The 25,576-nt window shown below is 42.2% G+C and overlaps 1 protein-coding gene across 5 annotated transcripts in view; it reads right to left on the bottom strand.

Annotated features, from left to right (window-relative positions):
• The window catches only part of dscaml1 (Down syndrome cell adhesion molecule like 1), a 107,178-nt gene extending 87,182 nt beyond the window's left edge, over window positions 1-19,996 (bottom strand). For all 5 annotated transcript variants that reach the window (XM_069148107.1, XM_069148108.1, XM_069148109.1 and 2 more), the window contains exons 1-2: window positions 19,816-19,996; window positions 9,687-10,007 (exon numbers count right to left, since the gene is read on the bottom strand). In XM_069148107.1, the coding sequence (XP_069004208.1) occupies window positions 9,687-10,007; window positions 19,816-19,858 (364 nt within the window). In that variant the 5' untranslated portion in view covers window positions 19,859-19,996. The remainder of the gene's footprint in view (window positions 1-9,686; window positions 10,008-19,815) is intronic.
• Between the last annotated feature and the right edge of the window lie 5,580 nt (window positions 19,997-25,576).

Here is a 25,576-nt window from a genome sequence, read left to right as displayed (position 1 = left end):
AGCGCTAAGTAACAATGATTTTTGATCAAATAGTTGCCAGAATATAGATAAATATTGTACATTACAGTTTCTCAAAGCCCAAGAATATGTCCTGTTTTCATCAGACCAACACTCTAAAACACAAAGATATTCCATTTATAATATAAAAGACAAACAAAACAAAGCATTAAATTGTCATATTTACTAAGCAGGACCAGCAAAGGTTTGGTATTTTAGGGTATTAGTGGTAGATTGTTGTGGCTTTACTATGCACCTTTGTGTTTCAATGAAATTAGTGACCGCTATAAGATAACTTTTTTTTTAGAGTTTATTACATCTCACTCTGAAGACTGTGCACGAGACTCTGAAGTGAAATCTTCATACTGACTGTCTCAATCAAGAGTCCAAAAAAGGTCATGATCTAAAACAAGCTTTATAAAGCTGTAAATGGCAAATATTTTTCTTTTATATATTTCTTAAGAAATAATCAAATAATTTTGTGTCCGTCAATCACCTGAACAGCTTTCCTCTACATAACTTTGCATGTTGACACAGTACAGCTGTCATCTGGCCTGTTCCACCCATAGGAAAAGCAAGGGCAAGCTTCGTAAACAAGCTTGTCTGGTGCTCTGTTGAACGGCATTAGACTAGTGTTTAATTCTTTCGCTAGCTAGCTCGCTAGCTAAATAGATAGATAGATAGATAGATAGATAGATAGATAGATAGATAGATAGATAGATAGATAGATAGATAGATAGATAGATAGATAGATAGATAGATAGATAGATATTTAAATGTAAAAATGCACAGTATATACAAATAAAACAGAATAAGATCAAATTAAATTAAAAACAGTGCAACGGTGTTAATGATGATGTAGGACAGATTTGGCCAGAGGTGAGTTATTGTACAGTCTTATTGCAGTGGGCAGGAATGATTTCCTATATCGATCCTTGCGACAGCGGAGCTGGACGAGTCTGGTGGAGAAAGTGCTCTGCTGTCCCTGCAGCAGGTGGTGGAGAGGGTGGTCAGGGTTATCCAATATGGATAATAGTTTGTTCAGCGTCCTCCTCTCCACCACCTTTACCAGACTGTCCAGTTTGCAGCCAATGATGCAGCCGGCCTTCTTAACCAGTTTAAGTCTGTTGGTGTCACCGGCTCCAATGCTGCTCCCCCAGCAGACCACAGCGAAGTACAATGCACTGGCCACAACAGACTGATAGAACATCTCCAACATCTTGCTGCACACATTGAAGGATCGAAGTGTCCTCAAGAAAAAGAGTCGACTCATCCCCTTCTTGTAGACAGCATTGATGTTGGTCTTCCAGTTCAGTCTGTTGTCATGGAGACACCCAGGTACTTGTACTCCTCAACCATGTCCACCTCCTCTCCCAGAACTCTCAGCGGTTGTGGAGCCGTCGTCTTCCTCCTGAAGTCAACCACCATCTCTCTGGTCTTGGCCACGTTCAGAAGCAGGTGATTTCTACAAGCCCACTCCACAAAGTCCTCCACTACTGCCCTGTACTCATCCTCCCGTCCATCCCTTATACATCCTACCACTGCAGAGTCATCAGAGAACTTCTGCAGATGGCAGGACTCTGAGTTGTACTGGAAGTCATTGGTGTAGAAGGTGAACAGGAAGGGAGACAGAACAGTTCCCTGTGGAGCTCCAGTACCACCGACCACTGTATCAGACAGCACACTGCCCAGACGGACAAACTGTGGTCTGCCTGTCAGGTAGTCAGTGATCCAGGAGACGGTGGACGCGTCCACCCCCACCACCCGCAGCTTCTCACTCAGTAGCAGTGGTTGGATGGTGTTGAATGCACTGGAGAAATCAAAGAAAGTGATTCTCATAGAGCCACCGGTTCCGTCCAGGTGCGACTGAGCTCGTTGCAGCAGGTAGATGAGGGCGTCGTCCACTCCCACATGAGGCTGGTACGCAAATTGCAGCGGGTCCAGTGAAGATTTCACCAGCGGCCTGAGGTGGGCCAAGACCAGCCTCTCCAGCACCTTCATCACATGAGATGTGAGGGCAACCGGTCGGTAGTCGTTGAGGCCAGATGGAGTCGTCTTCTTGGGGACTGGAACCAGGCACGACGTCTTCCACAGCACCGGGACTTCCTCCTGCTTCAGGCTCAGGTTGAAGAGGTGTTGCAGGACCTCAGACAGCTGGATGGCGCAGGTCTTCAGGACCCCGAGGCTGATGCCGTCAGGTCCTGCAGCCTTGCTCTGGTGGAGTCTCTCCAGCTGTCTCCTAACTCCTAAGTCATTGCACTCCCTGAGCTTCTCTTTCAGGTCACGCTGCACACTCCTGAGCTCATCCCTATCCCCAGACCTGAAGGCTGTTTTCTTCTGATTGAGAAGGTCATGGGTGATCCATGACTTGTTGTTGAAAAAGCAGTGTACAGTCTGGGATGGTACGGTGGTGTGATCACAGAATTATATGTATTCTGTGATGCAGTCCGTCATGCTGTTGATGTCATCCCCATGTTGTCCACACAGCACTTCCCAGTCCGTGGACTCAAAGCAGTCCTGCAGGGCATCTTTAGCCTCCTGTGTCCACCTCCTCACAGTCCTGGTGGTTACAGGCTGCCTCTGTACCAGAGGGAAATACTTAGGTGTCAACAGGACCAGGTTGTGTTCAGACCTACCAAGGGAGGGAAGGGCAGTAGCACTGTATGTATCAATGGCATTTGCATACAGTATCTCCAGAGTTTTATTGTTCCGTGTGGGGCGGTTAACATACTGGTGAAAAGTTGGCAGTGCTTTATCCAGAGTGATGTGGTTAAAGTCTCCAGTAACTTCCAAAAATGCACCGGGATGTTGATTCTGCAGTTCAGACACAGTGGAGTGGATGGTGTCTACTGCTACTTCTGCATTAGCTGACGGAGGAACGTAAACAGCGACAACAATGGCAGATGAGAACTCCCTCAGCAAATAGTATGGACGCATCCCCACAGCTAGTAGTTCAATGTCCGGGCTACAGAAACGTTCCTTCACACAAACATGACCGGGATTGCACCGCCTCCCGTTCACATACATTGCTCAGTACAACGTCTCTGTCCACCCAAACAGTCCTGAAGCCGGGGGCGGCCACACTGTGGTCTGGGAAATGTGAGTGCAGCCACGTCTCAGTGAAACACATGATGCTCCCTCTGGGTCTTTATCAGCGCGCCGAGTATGATTGTAAGGAGGGCTGACTTGGAGCTGTGTTGAAGGGGATACACAGTGAGTGGCCACTGGCCTTTTAAAGAACAACGCCACAGATGCTATGAGACGGCGAGGAGTGGAGGATTGCTCACAGCTGACGGAACTGTCACATGCAGGCGCCAGGCATCAAAAACACACACCCTGCACATGGCATGCAGAGCACTAGACTGTGAGTCTATGCCAGTGTACAGAAAGGATGGTGGTGATTAAGACAGGCTTAATGATGAAAACAGTAGCCTGTAGCTAACCAAATTATCTCTCCAGTTAACTCTGTCACATTTAGATTAGTGAGAAATGTGAAATGCTGAATCAGAGCATAAATTTTCATTAAATAAATTAAGTGAAGTGAAATTAAACTAATGGATTATTTTGGTGAGGAGGAGAGACATGTAGTTCAAGGGCATGCTAGCGAGACTGAATGAACAGGGAGCTGTTGTCTGAACTGAACTGAGCTGAGCAGTGTGGCCTTACCCGCCATCTTGATCTCATTTGTTTAAAGGGATGTTACTAGAATTTCCTGCTGTAACTTTGACACAGACAAAAAGGAGGAAAGTTGACATGAGTAAGAGGAGAAAAACACAATTACAGAAATCAGACAGGGTCTCAGGCTGATATTGGGAAGTGTTTCTGGCAATCTATCAACCGGGCTCCCTTTAGAAAGGAGGCCAGGCCAGTAATGGCTTAACAATGTAAAACACACATACACACAACATAGGCACTGGCCCCGCCCTCCAGTGTGTCCGCACTCTCCCCCAGCTCTCCAGTGATATAATTAACGCCTAGCCTGAAGGCCAGTTTCCTTGGTCATTAATAATGCTTTATGCCTGCCGCCACTTTCACTGGAACCCAGTGGAACCAAAGCCAGTGTCCTTGCCCAAATGGTGGGGAGTCTTTCACCTTAAAGTTCGAGGTTTAGTCTCTCAAGTCTTTGTCTGCTTCCGTCCATTGCTTTTCTGTTGTAACTAATTCATAATCGGCTGAACATTGGACCCACTCTTTCTTCTTTCCTGACTTGTGAAGGACTTGAGACTGGAGTACAGAGTGTGTGTTACTACGTAAAAAAAAAAAAAAAAAATTGAAAAATTTACTTTTCATCATATACATGACTGCCAAAAATCAATGAGGTGTATGACATTAGATTTGGGGCCTTTTTTAATAACAGTTGTGGTGTTATCTTGCTACTCAGTTCCTCTTTTGTACCAAGACAGCAAATCACTTCTTATTTCTTTCAGTCACCTGACATACAAGCCGTTAATGTGAGCTGAAGCTTAATTTGTAAAGAAATCAAAGCTATAACACTCTTAGTTCTAATCTGGTCCTCATTTCAATTCTTGATTTAATCAGGCCCAGCTTTTCATTGATGCCATCTACCTGCAGATCAATACGTTTGATCGACAGAGAAGCCTCGGCTGTTGTGGCCGAGCCAATTCTTTCAATCATTTATTTACTCTCCGACTGACCCGGCTGCCTCTTGTCAATAGCAACTAAAATCCCCAATGCCCACTGAGCCTCTCATTGAGTGTTTAAAATCAGCTTGACAGCTTGTAAATGTTTGGCGCAATGATGACAGTCATCACATTTCAGTTCAGTGGGGGTTCAAATCCAGCCAAGGTCACCTCAGGTTTGTACTTTCTGTCATTGATCCCACTTCGTCTTACACTTGATACCCTTTAAAAAAGTGTTGTTACACCACTCCTTTCCCAATTAAAATCTGTCAGACAAGCCTTGTGTGGCAACACGCCCTTGTACACAACCATGTTACCAGCCCCAATAAGAGGCAGCTGTTGTGATAGCCTTGTCATTTATCACGTTTCTCTTCGAAGATATAAAAGACACGGACGAAAAAAAAAAAAAATTACATATTCATCCTCTTAAGCCTTGTGACATGATGTAAATGGTAGCCCGACTGATTTGTGTGTAAATTGCACTCCCCCTCATCGCATGCGCAGCAGAATCATTAGGATGTTACTGATGCCTGACTATATGCAGCCTGGTTGCCTAGGAACGAGCTAAAACATGGGTCTGGGCAACTGGGCGCACTGGGAGGCAAGTCCTGTATCACTGTCGCTTCAATAATTAACGATGGGGAAACCAAATACTGCATTTACTTATTCATAAAGCAAGCAGTAGAAACGCAGAGAGGGAGAGAGATACGAGGAGAAATACAATGAAATAAAGGAGAAATGATCAGATGCAGGTTTAATTATTGAATGAAAAGGGAGAAACAAAAGCAGCGGATCAAGTTCAGGGACCCTATTTACTGTATTAGTAAGAAAATGTCAGCCAGAGAAGAGATAAGGAGGGCAGATGGGGGAAAGAGATCTAAACACCTGCTGTCTTGGCCCCTGCCTATGTAGGTTTGTGTGTTTTAGTCAGAACAAAAGGGAGATGAGGCGGGGCTCACGGAACAGGTGTCTCCATTTCATTTTATTAAGTTTGTGTAGGGAGGTGTTAGGTGCACAAAACATGACACCCTCGGACTCAGATGCAATATTTACTTCGTACAAATAACTGCGACAACTGTATGTGCCAAGGGTGTGCTTTAATTTATAGAGCAAAGACACACCCTGTCCTTTAGCTGTGCCTCCGGCCCTTTAACTTGTTACCAAAAGTGAAAATGATTTATGTACACAAAGAGGAGAAAATTAAGTAAAAATGTTAAATTCACTGAGATGAGATGCTCAGATGGGAGAGGAGAGGCCTCACTTACAAAACTATAGAAGCATCGCTTTAGGGGTTAGTGTCCTACTCAAAAAATGGCTTAGCATTGAAAGTTTTTGTTGACGTGAAAAAGATTTTCTTTTTCACTTTTCCTTTAAAAATACTAGGTTTGACAACTAACAGATTTTTTTTTTGGAGATGATGTCTTACCTTAGTCATAATTCTATTTCAAAACTGAAACAGGCAGAAAGAACAGTGTACTTTAACTGGACTGAAACTAACAGACAATTTATCAATATTAGGTTTAAGGTTGCATATTAGAAAACTATTGCTGCATGTATCTTGGTTGAGTTTCTGTTAAGGGAAGAATAATTTTTTATGTTGGTCCAGTAACATAAAACATAAAACATATGTCGGTCCAAGTATTGTTAAATGATGGAGTGTCACATGATATCTAGAAGAAATCCATCCGACCCTATAACGTGTCCATGAGCATGAGGAGGGAGTGACTAAAATAGCTTGCAAATTAGAAGTGTTTCAGAAAGTATTTTTCCGACCTTCCAAACAGCCACTAAATTTATCTCCATATGGTATGAAAATCAAATAACAGACTATTAAACTTGCTAAAGTTCTGCAACGAAAACAACAACAATGCAAATCAAGTCTACTTTAAGTTTTGTTGTAGTTGTTTAAATGGCTCCAGGTAACATGGTGCAGACTTTTTAAATCAATCTGAACTTTTACTGAATCACCATGTTAAGATACAACTGGGATATATTTTAGTGTGACTCACAATTTAAGTTTCAAAATTTTTAATCACAAATAAGTGATTGCAATAGAGGGGTGTTAAGCGTGAGTAAAAATGCATACAAAATAACAACAACGGTCACAATTAGAGAGCCAAACAAAACAAAAAAAATACATACAGGAAAACAAGCAGCCCACATAGTGATTTTCATAAATGTAGAGCTATCCAGACAGGTGCTAGTGCTATTATTGGACCACAATCAGCATGCATGGGAGAGGGTGAGAAAGAGGGGGAGGGATGGAGAGAGATGTGAAGATGTGAAGAGAAGGGAAAGAGACAGGGAAGAGAGAGGGAGAACGACACGCATGGTGAGGGGAGGGGTGGGAGGGCAGATTTTTGGGGGGGGTGTCACACTGCGAGCTGTCAGCTGTCATCATTCTCCTGCACCACCTGAGACGGGGCATGCCACACCCTAGCGCTCACGCCTCTGTCGCCCATGGCAACTACAGGGTTTCGTATGTGTGTGAGCGTGTAAGTGAGCCTGTGTGTTGTGTAGGACTCCGGAGGTAATGAGGTGCACACACATGCACGTGAGGCCTGGTTATGGAGCTGTGGAGTTGTGGTTGCCTCAGCATTTAATTGATTAATTGTTGTAATTATTTGGGAGGGAAGGTCATCCCAACACCGAGGCTGGCTAGAAGGTCACTCTCACGCTGGAGGGACTGTCCTACTCTTGGGACCATGCAGGCCATATGGGTGTATTTGTGTGAGGAAGAGAATCTGGCAGCATTTTGGAGAATGATTTTGTTGGTGTGCATATGTGGGATAGGGAACTGCTGACTGTCTCTTCATGCACGATTGATGTACACAGTCAAAATGTCTGCCTGGCTATTACCGTGACCTGAAAATCCACTTTTTTTCATGATTCTTTTCACATCTTTCCATGTCTGTTGTAGCTCACTCTCCAAACTCTTTCCTGCCAAACACCCTGACAAAGAGCTGGCAACTAAACACCATGAGCCAGCTTGAGGAAAATGGCTTTACGTGTGTGTGTGTGTGTGTGTGTGTGTGTGTGTGTGTGTGTGTGTGTGTGTGTGTGTGTGTGTGTGTGTGTGTGTGTGTGTGTGTGTGTGTGTAGTTAGGGGACTTTCCAGTCCATGGACAGATGGAGAGACTGGGAGACAGGAGGCTTGCTGGCATGAGCTGCGCACAGGCTGGTGTGCATATAAGTGTGTGTGTGTGCGTGATGTCTGTGTTTTTGAGTGGGTGCGTGCATGTGCATATGCATGTGAACAAACGTGTGTGCAAGTCTGTTGTATACACGTGTATTGAGTGTGTATCACATAAGGTCATGTGCATGTGTTTATGAATTTCATGTGCAAGTGTTTGCGAGTGTGAGAATAAGCAGTAACACCTTCCCTCAGTGTGTTCAGCACCTCTCTCCAGCTTTGACCTTGCCAGGGAGTGCGGACAGGTCACCAAACCAACTGTCTAGTATGAGGCTGCGTGTCTCTCTTCAGAGTGTTTTTAATACACAGGGTCACAACATGGCATTTAGAGACACTTCGTCCCCGCTAAGAGAAGTTGTTGGTTTGTAGGATGCCAATATGACTGCCGTTTTGGGGACCATATTTACAGTGGTTGGGATAGATCTAGTAACCGGTTGTGACCATTTCAATGAATGTCCAAGTAAACAGACACATTTTTATTTACATGCAGTGAAGTTTTACTTCAGGTATAACTTTAGTGCTCCATGAAATTATCACATAAATATTTGTTTACTTTTCACTACTAAATACTAAACCTTGAATGTACTGCACTCAGCCATTATATAATGATTTCTCTGGCACTGTAAGACGTGTTTCCAAATTTGAGTTTGAGTTTGAGTTATGTCTCTGCTATTTCTTATCTTTTAACAAAGTCTGTCCTATGAACTGGAAATGTGGAGCTTCAAAAAATTTATTCCCTCATATTAATAAAGCAAAAACACTTTAAAAGACTGTCTAAGGATAGAAAAGTGAGGAATCCAAAATAGGAACCGCTGCCCCAGTCTTTGTCATGACAGAATTTGATGTCAGGCAGAAATTGCTGTCCCTTAAACAGATGTCATGGTAATATGCCATAAGTAGGCGCAAAATGTTTGTGGGCACCCTCAACTTGTAGAGCTACATAAAGTTAACCTTAATAGCATTAACATGCCAAATGGAACTGCTACTGTGTGATCTTAGCATCGAGCCACCGGCCCCGTCTCTTTGGTTGACCAGACGGCGGCAAGCTCAAAAGTAAGTGGCCATTCACCGTGACGCCACCTATCGGTTTGTGAACTGTTGTTTTGAAGCTTCAAGTCTGGCATTTTGGCCTTTGCCATCTTTGTTTTTTAGAGTCAGAAGTTACCGTATTTGGATGAATTAGGGAGGAGTAAGGGGTGGATCTGACTGAGAACCTGAGGACACTACACCCGCCCACCAATACCATCAGCCCGACTGCACCCCCGGCATGTAAATCAAGCCATGCATGCCCCCAAACAAAACTCACTGAGACCTAATATCAAATTGATGGAATTATTTTCAGAAGGACCAACAGAACACTGATCAGGAGGGAAATTTAGCTAATGACACCACTATTACTTGTGCAAAATTTTTTATTGACTTTATATTTCATGAGAAAAGTTGAGACTTTTTGAATGAGAGTCTATTGGAGAAAGAACGTTTTGGGGCCGTCAGTGGTATTGCACTTTAAGACACTAAAGCATTGACTTTACTTTTCACCCCTGGAGACTACGTCTATTTTACTCTATGCTGAAAAGGGAGTGTTTCATTACTGCTCAAAGGGATCGTCAGTAGTTCATTTCTCTGTGTGCAGCGAGATGAAATTTGTACTTGACAGACGGTATATCCAAAAATTGAGACAAACTAGGATAATGTCGCCATTTAAAATACCTTGGAATTACATACAGAGACCTAAAAATGCAATCTAAAGTTGATGTAAAAAAAATGAGTAAATTCTCTCAAAATGCATCAGAGATTCTCAAAATGAGAATCTCTGACCATGTGCTTAGTTTGCATCAATCGTGTCCAACTCTCACCTGCTTTGATGTGGATGCTGGGGCTTCGAATCTTGCCTGCTTGGTTCTCAGCCGTGCAGAAGTACTCGTTGTCGTGGATAATGCTGTTATAGGCAGAGGGGGAGAAAGGGTAGAGCTGGAGGGTGCCGTTGGCATGCACGTGGCGGATATGGGGCACGTCGTAAATGTCGTCTCCGGCGGCCAGGTACCAGCGCAAGACGGCATGGGGGGCGCCGCCCGCAGGGCAGGGCAGGGACACCCCCACCGAGCTGGAGAAGGTCACCCGCTGCAGGGAGGCGTTCACAAAGTACAGCCGCGTAGAGACAACATCCTCACTGTTGACTGTTAGGGTGAGAGAAAGAGAGACTGAGTTAGTTAGCTGGTCAGACATTGAGGCAACTACCAGACAGGTGAGGAGATGGCGGAGCATGTGCAAAATCAAAAAACACTGCTGAGTAATAACTGAAATTACTCAGTTAACATAGCATAAACCTGTATAACATTAAAAACTAACACTTCTAGACTTCCAGTATAATATTGATGTATGAACATATTGTATTAACACTTTATCTGCACGTTTATTTCTCACTAAAATTGTGTAAAACTGAATTTACTTTTGTGTATTAAGTTTAGAGATATGTGATCATGATATCAGATTATGATCAAGTATAACACGTTCCATATTGGTTGTTGTTTTTTGGACACATTGTGTACTAGAAATGTGTTTATAGCATTTTACAGTCATTTCACTAGTTTAATGGAATAACACTATTGTAAGCTGACTGCTGCTCATTTTACAAAACCAATAAACTACCTGATTAAACACAAACTTACAGACACCCACATCCAGTATACAAGCTTGATCTACAGACATCTCGGCCGTGTCAGCCCAAACAATTTTCCCGCCTGTGTGCCAAACTGCAGCCGTCCATCTCATCCCATATGCATTATCTTAATATCTCTAATCTATTAAATGTATCCAGGGAGTCCTTTAGAAATGTGCCTCTCAACCGGAGGGAAAATGGGTCACATAACTCCATCCCACCTCTAACTTTATCTTTTCTGCTGATATCCTGCATCATGGAGGAAAACAATGTATTGACATGGGTGTGATGGCTAAATGTTGCACGTCTCAGGCCTACTCAGCTCGTATCATGTCATTGTAGGAAGGCATCTATCTGTAGCTGTAGAAGCCTGAGGAGGCAACTACCACAGATGTTTTCTGTAAACCAATGCTGCTGCGGTACAAGATGAAAAGCTGCTACCACATAAGTTGTCTTAAGGGATGCAAACCACCGATACCCCCTCTTTCAAAATGCCCTCACCCAGTTTAAAGTAAGGTATTGAAGCGTCTTTTAAGATCCGTGCATTTCTGTGTGTTTGCTGGGATTGGAAGGGGGGGGGGGTATAGAGGAGTGCTGAGAAGTGCTGAGCTCAGCTTGGCTGGAGGCCAGGGGAAGACGCTGTGCCCCGAGCCAGAGAATTTTCTTCTCAGACAATGATACTTAATTAATCCGTTTTCCTGGATTGTGTCAACAATGCCTGGATTAGCCCTATCAATTTAATTCTCTGTGTGCTGGGAGAAAAAGGGTGTTGGCTCTCAATGGAGAAATAAAGACACTATCAGATGTCATTTAGACTCCAATTTTTACAGATCCTCCCTCAATGAATGTCATTTGTAGCAAGCTATAAAATGAAAGACAAAGAGGCCCATTGGCTGTCTTTTTAAGATCTGAATACATGGCCAGAACAAGATTGAAGACCATTTTAACATTTGTTCTGTCCAGAATAAATAGTAACATGTGATGACATAATGACATTAATAACCTGACATGAATGGGATGAATCACATGAGAAAAATATCAAAAGTAAAAAGCAGGGATTAGGGATAAAATCCAAATTGTCATTACATTGATTTTCACCCTCTACTGTCTGCCACTTCCCGTATCTACATCCCTATTTCATCCAAGTTACAGGTTCCTGCCATTTCCCGTGTGCCCTCATTCCTTCATCCTTCCCAGAGAACCCTGTAAGTCACAATCACGCTTTCTCTAGTCTTCTCCTGCCACATTAGACACAGGCATTGTTATGTGATTGGGATTTGTATGCCAGACGCAGAGTTAAACCCACATAATCTCCTTTCACATTTAACTCACACAATGTCTATCCAGTCTGTAATCGTGCTGCTGTGGGAGGCCGATGTCGGACTTCCCTGGTTTTCATGCATGTGTGGGTGTGCAGTGGAAGGAGAGATCAAGGAGCCAGGCAGGAGTGCAATATTGTAGACAGGACATGGGTGGCTGGTTGGGGGAAAGGTTCTCAGGAGCAGAGGTGTTTGGATGCAACTGAGTGAGTAAGTGAGTGAGTGTGTGTGGTAAGGTCAAAGGGATAGAGAGGTTAATGTTAAATGACTGCCTCTGTTCTCTGTGTCAAGCTCAGCCAAAAGCAGAGGCAGAGGTGTACAGAAAATAAAAATATATAATTGCTGCTTGGGTGCATGTGCAGAATATGAGACTGTAAAGTGTGCGTGTACGAGCATGAGATGTTGAGCAGAAAGAGAGTAATTGTTGGAGCAGATCTTCTGTTCAAAAATCTCAAAAATTTAGGTCAAGTTCAATCCATGCTACTGTTTGAATCCATGTCAATCATTCTTGGAGGATGCAAGGCTGACTGATCTGCACTTTCAGCACCACGGAGAGCACCACATTGTACTGCTGGGTGAGAAGCACTAACTAAAGTGTTTCCGTACTGAGCAAATAAAGAGGAAACTATTAGCAGACAATATCAATGACAGTGACCTGCTTCTCTGATGACAAATCCTTTTCTTTTGAGGCAGAATATTTTCATGACAAAAACGGCGTATCCTTGGTTTAAAAACACTCCCAAACAAAACAGTATCACTGTATAAAGAAAAGGGTTTAAAGTTCGATCATTCTGTCATATACTGCCACTGTTGTCACAAAAAAATGTGTATCCTTCAGACTAATGCTCCCTAATCTTAGAGCCCTACCAAAAGGGCATAAATACCTTTTTATTGTACACCTGAGTATGGGATGGTGTTCATAGAATCCCCACAGAGAAAACATCTGTAGCTGCACATGTGAATGCATACAAAACCAAGTGATCCTGCAAATTAGTGTGTTGACCCTTTATCCTACACTTTAAAACTATCCATTTTGATCTTTGCATTTTATTTTTCATCCAAATCTTGTTTTAGGATGTTGCAGCAAGTAATCCGTTTTAACATTTCTGGCTAAAGATCAGAATCAGTTTTGTAATCATGTAATATATATGTTGAATTTGCTCCAAAACACAAATATATGGAAATGTTTATGCATATATGTATATATATTTTTTTTTTTTATCAAATCCTAATCTGAATTGTTTTAAATTATCTGAGCGACTGCACAATCTTTCAAACTGCAGAAGTACCCCCCAGGGTAAAAGTAAACCACTGAGACGAGAGGTTTCCCACCGTTTGCCCCCTAAAAATGAAGCAATGTCAACTAGCAGCCCGTCATCTACCCTTTTCTTCCCTTCCTAAATAATTTTATGTAAAAAGGCCTGAAGAGATAAAATTATAGTAAAGATTAAAGTGTGAATGAATTAACAGATTATGTGTAGCACAAATATGTCTTTTTTCCATTCCAAGGCTGTTTGATCATCATGAAACCTTTAAGATTTGTTATATGAACTCTTATGAGGGTCCTGACCTCTAGGTCGGAAACCCCTGCTCATCCTCCTCTCATGTCACCTCATCTTTAAAGATGTCCTCAAACTAAAATTAAAAACAGATCAGATGACAACTCAAAGTCAGAAGAAAAACTTCTGAAAAGCAACAGTTTATGATGCGATGGCTAATCACTTTGTCCTACAGTATAAATTCAGGTCACTGAATTTACAAACACACACTCATGCACGCAAAGACACGTGTGTACAAACACACGGAAGCAAGCCCCAGTCTACACTGCACAGATTAGAGCCTCCAGTGGAAAGCACCATCATGATGATGGTGACCATGTGTTGTTTGTCAATGATGGTTTAGAGTTTGGTGTGAAAACATCAGATCTGAATGAGGAAGGATGACATTGTCAAGACACGGTTAAGAAAGGTGGAGAATCTGCCTAGAAACGATCAAATACCACTTTCCCAGGCTGCAGCCACTGGTCATGTGATATACAGAGGAGCTGTAATTTGTTGTGGAAAAATAGTGGAATTCTTATTTTCTTGTCTTCCTTGGAGCTTTAACCTCTTCAGGATATCTGACAGTTGAGGTGTGCAAATGGGACAGCAATTATAGGCATTATTGTCATCTGAAAATGTAGTAAGCTGCATTAAACTCCACGATTCAGGATTTATGCTAATAAAGCCCAGAGCTTATATGAAATTTCAATGAAATGTTTAGATGACCACAGGGAAACTAAAGAAACAAATTTATCAGTCAAATATAATCAATTGGAAATAATTCAGCCAAAGCAACACATAAAAACATGGAACACAATAACCTAGTTCTCCCTCTTTATTTGGGCAACATCTAACCTCAGATGTTATCAGAGTCCTTTCATTGCCCGAGGCTTCCTTTTCCACCCTTTTCCCAGCAGAGAAATAAGGAGCAAAGGAGCAGCACTCATTCATTCATGAAGTGTATTTTTATTCCCGTCTTCAAGCCTGGATGCACTGATTACAATGAAGAAGGTCAAAGTGATTTTGGGTGAAACACCCAGAAACATCTTTCCTGTCGGGTGAATCCTTCACAATTAATTTTTTCTATACTTGTTACTTTTTCCCCCTTTTTAAACCTTCACCCTTCTTTTTGCCGGTATGTCCTTTTCTGTTTTTCTTGTGACTCAAATCTTTCTTAGCTATACACTCACATACATTTGCACTTTTTTTCTCCTGTTTTTGCAGTGGATATGAAAACGGAGTATGAATATGTATGCTGGAAAAGCAAGGATATTGCCTATGGTGAACTGCTATGCATAATGCAGCTTTTTTCTGTCTCATCTACATTCATTCAGACACACACACATACACACACACACACACACACACACACACTGAGATTCATACCATCACGTGCACAGAAAAACAGGGCTATAAATCCCACCTTCTCCCTCCCTGTCCAACTCTTTCTCTCCTTCAAACAGACGTACACAAAGTCACATACATACATTTCAGATTGCACTTATACGTTCTTAATAGCAAGTCGATTTTCTATGTGTTGAACCATGTAGCGGTAGATAGCAGCACACAAAACCCATTCAGGCCACATAACAGCTGAAGCACTGAAGTCAGTGGCAATACAGTCTTTGCAGTGATGCTGCATAAAAATGGCAAGACATAAAAGGCAAAAGATACGATCATGTTTGATAGAGGGAGCTGCTCATTTACTATACAATGTCTTGATGAAATGATTGAGATATGCATTCGGGTGGCATGACAGCGTGTCTCTGGTTGTGTGTTCAGTCAGAAAAAGGAATTATTTCTGACATGGTTTCATTTCAATAGGGTGGGCGACTGGAGCCAAAAAAAGAAAAACTGCATAGCATGATATTGGAGCTGTGAATACACTACACATGCAAAGGCATATGCTGGAGAGGGGCATGGTAGGCGGTAAACAACCCGTAAACACAGTTTAAGCATTGTCAGTAAAATATTAGGCAGCCATTTCAGCATTTGAAAATTCACATCACTCACTTCAAAAAGATGATTTCCGCTGTTGAGCAGTAAGAGTCAGAATTGTAGAGGGTTTTTTTTTTTTCTATTCTCCCTCAGACACAGGACCATAAAGTGTTTTAATAGTAAGCAGAGCAGGAGAGAGAGAGAGAGAGAGAAAGAGGCAGAGTGAAAGAGTTGATCTGGGTATGATTGTTTTGTTGCTTGTTTGCTTTTTGCTTGTTTTGTTTTTGTCATTTGAGACATGCTCATCAATCTTTCTCTGAGTAAAGGAGAGGGCACAGGGCAACCGCACACTACTGTTGTGTGTAAAAACCTGTTGAGTGAGCGGTCAAAATTCAGCTCTGTGTGACAGCTCTGTAATTGTGATGCTGTTGCTAAGGGATACATATCTACAGCTCTATCACGATAAACAGACACTTGAGCCTACATTCAACGTTGACGCTGAGTTTTAAGTAGTGCGTCATAAAAACGTATTTTCTCGAAGCAAAGGAAGGGAAAAAAAAAAAAAAGAAAGAAAGAACAAAAACCACCAAATCAACTCGACCTGGTTAGGAGAATTTTCAGTTTTCATGAAAAGCGATTTTTTTTTTTTTTTTTTTTTTTTTTTTTTTTTTAAACTGAAAAGATCACCTCACGCGAAAATACTGACGAAGTTCGTGTGTTTTAAGACAAACAATATGTTCAGACTGAAAATGAAACCGTGTGCTGCACCAGTCATCGGCCGAGAGCTGAGCGCCAACATGCTTTTAAGCGAGGGAGGCAAATTAACCTGAGAGTGACGTGGTTGCTGTGGCGCTGTCTCTTCAACAAAACCAGCAGTTTTAGTTAAAGGCAAAGGCAGAAATACGTTGTGGTTTTAGTGTTGTTGTTTTGTTTTTTTTTACCAAATCTGACATTTGATGTGTTACTGGAGATGTATTGTGGGTACATTTCAAGTGAATCCCGATCAAATTTTCTATCTCAGTTCGCTACAAACCGATCTTTGACGTCTGACGTTGTGTTTGAAAGAGTTTGAAAGCTATATGTCTGTCAAAAGAAAGGACTACTGTCCCTGTACTGTCTTTTATTGATACAATACTGTAGTCAAAGTAACTTTAATATATGTGTAATAAATTTTAAAAAAAAAAATCCTTCGCATGCACACCCCAGGTTCTGCACGTTCCCTTTCACCCGCACAAACAACTCTAACTTTCCCTCTAATAGATCAAAATATGAATCTTGAGCTACACGTCACACAGCACACACACACACACACACACACACTAATAATAAATAAATTCACTCGTAGTATATGACGTGAGATTTAAAAGCAGGGGAAAAAAAACTATTTCGGAGCCGTCGTCGTCATATTTTCATCATCCAGATAAGCTTTAGTTGTCCAGTCAACAATCATCTCCGAGTGCATCGTGCGGGCCAAGTAGCCACCAGAGTCTGACTCATACCGCAATTACTGGGCTCCCCCTCCAAGCCCTTCCCTTCTACTCGGTATCCGTTTTGTTTCCAAATGTACACACAGCTCGCGGTCCGCAGATCTGCGGCTCAGCCCGGTCTCTAGAATATGCAGGAGTCCCGTGTAAAGGAATGAACAAATACTCTAAACAACATATTACAGGTGATATTCTATCAGGTGAGATACCCAAACTGCCTTTCACATTTCACACTTGTATTAAAATACTCTTTAAATTGTTCTGTGTCGTTTACTGAAATCCAGAAGAAAAAAAAAAGTGCTGCCATTAAACGTCACAGGACAACATTTGGGATCATCAGACAAGACGGACAGAAACACACCACGGTTCTATACAGTTAAACACGATGCTCAGCTCATCAAATGCACAATCAAAATAAAGTTCAGGCTCAATGTAGAAGTCTAAGTGTTTTTACCTCCGTGGCAACAACACTGTAACACGGAAAATATTCAGTTTAATGTCAAGTAGGCTATGTGTAGCAGGTGGCCTGTCAACAGAAACTGGATATAACTGGAATCACATTAATTGATGAAATAATTATAGCAAGAGCTCTTACTCCATCTCGAGCACTGCATGGTGTTTTCCCTGTACATTTCTACAAATACTAATTGAAATTCCTTAAATTCCACCCTGAAACAAACCCCCTTTTCCTCACTGATTTAAAAATATATTAATTGCAATGATTATTTAAGCATTTTCCAGATTCTCAGGCCCTGTTCTGGCCTGTAAGGCCTAAAAGAAGATTCCCACACAGCCCTCAGCTGAGTTTGTCTCAATTTCATTTCCATCAAATGACAAGCAGCCTCCTAAATCATGACAAAGAAGAATTAGTGTACTCTCTCTCTCATCCACGCCTCCATCCATCCGTCTATCCATCCCTCTCCTCTCCCCCTCCTCTCCACATTCATGGGTGCAGGTGTGCTGATATGCAGCCAAACTACAGCAACAAACGGTCAGTAATAACTGAATGAATGTTTAATTAATGACAGAAAAAAAGATAAAGAAAAAAACCTAATTCCTCTTTAAAAATGGATCTGACATATCTGATGTAAAAAAAAAAAAAGGGGGGGGGGCACAATTGTGTGCCATTCTAGGAGGCGCGGCCGAGCCAGGAAAATACGCAGTACTAATGCATATGCATGTATGATAATAGACCTACCTTTCCCCTTTAAAATAAAGTTTTTCAAAAAAGACACATATCTAAAATACACAGCAACCACGTGAAACAATGAATGGCCATTGATTCGTGCAGATTGAAGGGAACATGGCGTTGAAAAACAACGGAAAATGCAAGTTTGTTTTCCACTGCGTTATCTACATCTCTCCCATCTCAAGCACTCTTTCCGCTCCACTGGCTGTTTGCAGCCCCCCCAACCCTCCTCCCCTCATTACACACACACACACACACACACACACGCACGCACGCACACGCACACACATACATACAGTGAACACAGACACTCAATACATCTCGTTCAGTCACGGGACAGGGCGATGTACAGTGTGTGTAATCGAAATAGACCCTGTAATCCAATTACATACAACAAAAACAGCACAGAAGTCCCCGCCGCAGCTGCAGCCTGGCAGAGGGCACTGCCAAGGCCAATGATGGCGACCAGGAGCATGAAACAGGCGTAATGCCCACAATTATATACAAATGCTTAAAACTATTTCAAATTTGTTAATTAAAAAGGTTTATAATCAGTTATCTGCAGTTACAGACCCGTGCGTAAGGGAAAACGGAAGGAAATTAAGTGCACGTTTGAGTCTTGTTTTTTCATTGTGTGGTTGTCACGAAGTGATAGAAATTCATACGCAAAGAACGGGACGTTTTATATCCAAAAGGCTAAAGGAATCATTATCTCGCATCTGCAGTATTTAGAGCGAAGCCAATCAGTAGAATCTGGTGCCACAGAAAATGGTGGATGAATAATTAGACCCGGGATGATAACAACTGGGTCTGCATCCACTGACACTCCTACATTTTATCAAAGAAAATAGACTGGAATATATTGCTTTAAAATATCCAACTGGGGCAAATTATCTGCAAATTAAAGACCAGTGCTCAACACCCCCAGCATCAGTTCACGTCTCATAAAATGTATTGACCCTTGTTGCCTCACAGCCGCATACACTTAACACACACACACACACACACACACACACACACACACACACACACACACACACACACACACACTCGAACAAACACAACCCGACGTTTATGCATTATTGTTGTGTCCATTCAACAAGAAATAAGTAAATAACTGATAACAAAAGAAAGAGTGATTTTAGCCCAAGAGACCCCATCCCCTCCTCCCAACGCACGCACAAACTCACACACTAACACCTTATTTGTGCTGCCACAGGGCAGAAAAGTCAGCAAATACGTTAAACTCCTCTGCCCCCTTGGACTTTTGCGAGTAAACAGCCTACAGCTGTGGCCAGCATCAGCGCTTGAGGTCGCCCCTTTATCCGTGAGCGCGCCTGCAGATCCTTATCAGCCTCTCCTCCTATTCAACAGCCTCCATATTCACGACACCTCCACATATTCATCATGCAAAATGCAAATGCCGTTGTCTTTTTCATCTTAACATACGCAGTATGTACTTTACAGATCTTTATGGTTTTCTGTGTGGTCACCTAACTGAAGCGCGTAATGATGGTATGCTCATAATGAGCCTTTTTATCATTTTAATCATATTATCAGATAATCAGACACTGAGAACGTAAGAGGAATCCGAGCAGTGGCTCAGGAGAAAATGAAGGCTGATTAGGAAAACATCCGCTTAAAACATTAAGGAAAAGTTATGGGTTTCCCTCCAAAGGTGATTTTGAGTTTGATTCGATATCTCTGTTCTTCCTTTGTAACATTAATTCATTTAATCCAACAACATGTATCAGCCAGACACGCTAAAAAACACGCACAGCCAACTTCAGCATTGCACTGGAGAGGGTACAACATGCAGATAAGCAACACTTGAAGAGACACAATTCAAGCCTACCTTCTTGCAAAGAATACAGCAGAAGTAAAGTTACAAGCCACATGCCATTAAAAGCAGTTATATTTCACAGGAATGTTGTGCAGTCCCCCAAGAAGAGTGCACGGCGCAGCGGTCGGCCAGGCGAGGCTCCGTGCTGGACTGGTTCTGCTGATGCTCCCCGGCGGTCTCTCCAGCCCTGGTCCCGCACTCTCCAGCGCCGAGAAACGAGCAGCGGAGAAAGTACCGCCTCTGTTCCCTGTTCTCTCCTCCCCTTACCGGGACAGGCTGCTGTCGCCCCACCCCCGGTGTCCTAATGATGCACCGTGGTGGAGAGGTGAGCCATAGGTATTAGTGGGGGACCAAACGAAAACAACTGGAACCTCTGTATTATGCGCACTGTGTGGATGTTTTTATCCGGTAAACTGACGGAGTTACAAGTGCAAACTTCCACATTTTCCGTTGTAAAAGTCATTTAAATTTTGTTTTGACGCAAAGGATTTCGCAGGGACAGGGAAATGCCTTCGCTTATTTCCCAAGCAAATCAACTTAAGAATTTCCATCAATCTGTTATCATCGTCTTGGCAATTGTACTCACAGAAAGAGAAAGTGATATTGATATTGGGTTTTGCATAGATAGAAAAGATCATGAGGGTTCTGAAGTGCAAAGAAGCAGTAGACTCCTTTTCCTTCACGGGGAGAGTGGGGATGTGGTCTGCGCTGCGCACCTGCGAGTACCAACAGTGGTGGCGCTCAGATCACTTTCAATAGAACAAACAATTTTGAAATTAAACAGAAGCAGGTAATTATCTGCAATCAATCTCATTCAAAAAGGTGTGACTGATACTGTGATTGAGATGGTCAATAGATTCATTAAAATTGACCTGTGAACATCTTTCTCATTCTCTCACAGACACACAGAGGATAAGCACTGATCAGGGTCACAGTCATTGAATACTGTCACTACAGTCTGCAAAGAAAAAGTCCTATAATCTATCTATTTTGTCATATTAAAATAATTAAATATTCATATACATAAGACCTAACAAACAGTACTAAAATCCTTCAGCATGCTCTCAGCTACCTTAACCAACAGGTGTAAGAAAAGATACAGCCGGCCATTTTCCAAACAAGTTCTGCAGTCACGCTCGCCTGTTTTACATGTATTTACACAGCAGCTTAGCACCTGACCAGGATACAATCTACACATCCAACTTCAGTGTGGAGTTACCCTTTCATATGTGTATTGAACATTTTAAATATCCAAATAATCTGGACCTATATGTTTCTGCATCAGTAGTTCCGGTATGAGTGGCGGCCCCTCCGATGCATTGACATTACCATCCTGACAAGTGTTATTCATGATTTGAACTGTTATCTTGTACACATATTTTCTTATGAAATATGTATATATTTATATCTAGTTTTAGGCCACTATATATTTCACTTATTAAAAAAAAAAAAATAACCCAGAAGACTCCACAGACCCAGAGATTCAACATTTACAGGTTCAAAGCTGTGCTTTAATCCTCTCCTCTTCCCTGCCATTTAGTTCATCACCTGATTTATCAACACACAGTAAAGCTGGTTGTTGTTCATCCATTTCAGACCAACCACAGAGACTCCACTTGTTGTCCACTCAGTTGCCCTACTTATATGACATCAGTCACCTTCTACTTGACACAGAGAACTCCCCTCTAACCTCGGTCGACACTCTCTCGGTGGTGTAATGTGGTGCTTTGAACCAAAAGAAGTTCTAGTCGTTGAATTGAGCTGCGGCCTCTCTCACTCCCACTGAAGAGCCGCTGTAGTGTGGCAGGGAAGGAAGCACACTCTGTCTCCACTCTCTTATTATGTAACCGGTGGAAACACACACACCCACGCAACCTGTCTCTCTCTCTCTCACACACGCAGACCCACAAACATGAACACACAAACACACAAAACAGGGACATATATAGACATCTGTAAAGTGAGCTCTGGGGCATTTCCATGTTAGATTCTGAACATCCAGGTGTGTACTCTAAAGTCTTTTATACATTATCACATTTTCAGCTTTATGCACGTCTCCAGCTACAACCAATAGTCCAAGTTTAAAAGTGCAGCCTGTAGTGCATGGTGAGTGAGATGGGCACTTTTCGTAAGAAATCAGACAGCCTTCAGGGGAATACAATTTGCACCTCAATGCTCTTCCTCCTCTCCCAGTGACAACCTCATCTGATAGCAGCACCCAGAACATTGACAAACTAAACCCTTCGTACCTAGAAGCTCCGCCCAGCTGCCCTGCGACACGTGAAGTCTCTGTCAGGACTTCAAAAGGCAGTGTGGCAAGCTGGTTAAGGGGCTGATGTGAGTTGGCCTGACAGCACCAAGCAGGTTATACTGTATGTCAGCCAGTGATCATCATGGGGGCTGACAGGCTGAGCTGGGCCAGCCAGGCCACAGAAAAAGCAAGCAGCTCCCAGACAGCTCCAGTGACTTGTCACTGAGGACAGAACCCAGGACAGGCTGCCACCACACCGCTAAAAACCACAGCAGCATGTGACTCATCTCCATCACTCTCCTCCATCGTTGCCCGGAGATAGGGAAGGAGACAGGAAGCGAGGGTAGTAGGAGAGAGAGAGAGGAAGAGCGTTTGTTGACTGAGGACGAAAGGGGGCGAGCGGGGCAGGAGAGAAACAGAGAAAACCAAGTGAGGGCTGAGGGCACACAGAGAGAGTGATGAGGCGAATAAGTTAATGTGGATGTTAATGTTAATGCTCAGACAATCAGAGACCCCCTCAGGCCCTGACTACATGCTAGGATCATATTAGCGTTAATGTATCCAGTATTAATGCACAGCCCCCAGCCCGCTTAAACCTCAGCAAGGTTAGAATTCAGAGATCGAGCGGGCACATGGTACTGCTGTTTAGCTGTGTGCAAGGTCACAGGGATCAAAATGAGAATGGGGAGAGAGCTGCAGGAATAGGGATGGTGGTGGTGGGTTGCCCTTGGAGGAGCAAGAAAAAGGCAAATGACTTGATAGTGGGTCAAAAAGAGGAGTAATGATCCTTTAAAATCACATCATGGCAGTGAAAATTTAAAAAATAAAATCTACAGTTCGTGTTAAGTGTCACCTCTGGTCACTGCAGAACCTGTTTCTCAGTCTAGCTAGCTATGCATGCTGTTTTCTATGAACGAATCTCTGCATTAGGCTAATATGAATCACACACCACCATGCTGCAGTACATTAACAAGAAGCTGCCAACCAATGGCGTGTGTTTGCCTTTCACCAAGCATGCGTGATTGTTGAGGCAGATGTGTGAAAGTGTATCAGCACATCGGAGGACGTGGTGCGTATGTGAGCAGTGCATGTCGGCAAAGCGCAGGACATACATTTGTAGCTGCTTTTCTACACTACCAACCAGGTGCACGCATGTGTATTTGTATGTTTGTTTGAGTGTGGATGCGCTTGCATGTGTATGTTTTTGCAGAGTGCATGCGTGCGTGCACACACACCAGGCATCAAAGGGTGTTAATTTATTCAAATGAGCTGGGGAGGATAACGAGAGAATGGGGTGAGGGGCAGAGGAGGTGTATGTGCTGCACCTTCTTTGGCTGGAGGTTCATGTCTCCATTTCACCCTCTCCACTAACACACTTTTTTTTTTTTTTTTAGATTTGCAAATGAGACTATTTGCATGGCTGAGAACGATGGAAACAAGGGAGAAGGAGTAGACAGACAGTGAGACTGAAAAAGGTATAAAAAAAAGAAGAAGAAGGAAAAAAAAAAAGGGGGGGAGATGGGGAATGATGTGATTCTAAAGCAGACAGAACGCCTTCAGACAAAAAGCTACCGTGCCAGGGCGATACCACCACTTCCAAGATGGCTGCCGCTGGAGGCGTCCTCTGTGGGACCAACCTAGGGACGGGCTGCTCTCGCTTCATAGTGGGTGACACACAAACACACTTTCTGACTTCAAATGTGTTCCTCCAGCATAACGAGGAGAATGAAATTTGCACAGCTCAGTAAAGGATTAATATTATCATTTGATTCTGCATATATTATAAAGACCTCACAAAGTCAGCTGGTACAGAGATATTGATCAGAGATATCTAGTGACACCCAGTGGTCACAATTAAAGATGTTATCATTAGAACATCAGATTCTCATGTATTTCCTGTTTAGGCTGCTATCGGCAAAGTTTTCAGAAGAGTCAACCGGTTAGCATCCCCGGTTCAAGAACCTGGTTCACAGATCAATAACGCCAAAAGTCTGGCCTGCTGATCCATTCCGTCTTTCTCTTTTTCTTCGTAGACATTTAGTTATCCAAACAGTTGAAAACACTGACAATGTATGCCTTTGGGAATTTGTAAATGTGTCCTGATCTAAATCATATAACTGAAAGATGTCTCATTTCCCAGCACTCCTTTAATTATAACCTAATTTTGCGACTGAGTCAATAGTATCCTGGCCATGTGTCAAAATCTAAATAAATTCCAAAATAAAATTAAGTTTCATCAAATTACAATAAAGTAACAAATAAAAAACCTCAGGGTAAAAACAATGAACTTTAAAATAATTTATACACTTTCCTTATCATGTGTTCCAGATATTAACTGGTTATTGAATAAACAAGGTTACTGAGATACTACTTAAGAGTCATTCAACGAAACTTAGTAATGCATGTAGACCAGTTTTTATATATTAAACTAAAGCTGTCTCCAGGGCTTTTAAAAGACCAACATGGACTGTATAAATAAGGGTTGAAAAAACAGAAATATACTGTTTACACTCAAATCTTTGCTGTTCTGGTCCGTTACATCATGAAGTCAACAATAATGCAGAAGAGAGAGAAAGACAAAGAGAGAGTTGGCAGGTGTGAGAGGACATGCATTGAGGGCACAATTTCCAACTTACGTTAATCGTATTACTTTCCCACGCTGCAACACTCCTGCACCTCAGTCCTACAATGACTGTTACACACACACAAACAATACAACAATACAAATACAACAACGTTTCTGTTGCTGCCCAACAATGAAAAGCTTATTTAAGCCATATATTTTTCAGGTTCTACAAAAATAACAAACTGAACTTTAAAAAAAAAAAAAAATCACCTTTTATCCTGAAGAAATTTGTGTAACCAAACAGTGACAAAGGCCAACTGAGAAGTAAATTACTGATACTAATCTGATTATATTCTTTTTCTCTTAATATTATTAAAATAACAAAATCATTAATTGAAATACTGCCTATAGGCTACAACCAACCTCTGATATGGCTTATTCCTGTGTGCCAGAAGTGTTTTAAACTAATCCGTTAGCCACATTAATTAATTGGCTGACACTTTCCTTCATTACCATGAACATGGACATTGCAGTTTATTTTGAGTACATACGTCATTCAAGTGAAATGAGATCAATCCTGGTGATATGTTAACACATATGTTTTGGCTGGGAATGACCAAGTCAAGGAAGTTCTTCAGTGGGTGTTTTGTGAGTTTTCATAATGTAAATGACACAACAAATCTTCAGATGCAGGTGTATAATTAAAAACAAACTGTATGATATGTGAAAGGACAAAACTTGTCAAATCCTGACATGTGAAAACACAGACATACACTGCACCGAATAGAGACTCAATATATGTCACATTGTAACACGGTGTTAATCCTTTATCATTCTGGTGACTTTGTCAACACTTTCCCTAGAAACAGATCCACCTGTTCGTCTCCCTCAGCCGCCCTGAAGTTTTTGTCTGAGCAGTTACCAGCAGCCATCCTCAATGCTTATGGGAACCGTAT

This window comes from Embiotoca jacksoni, unplaced genomic scaffold (assembly GCF_022577435.1).
Source record: "Embiotoca jacksoni isolate LCO1_2020_lvr unplaced genomic scaffold, fEmbJac1.0.p SCAF_14, whole genome shotgun sequence".
Taxonomy (NCBI): Eukaryota; Metazoa; Chordata; class Actinopteri; family Embiotocidae; genus Embiotoca; species Embiotoca jacksoni.
This window is presented reverse-complemented; position numbering and strand designations above follow the sequence as displayed.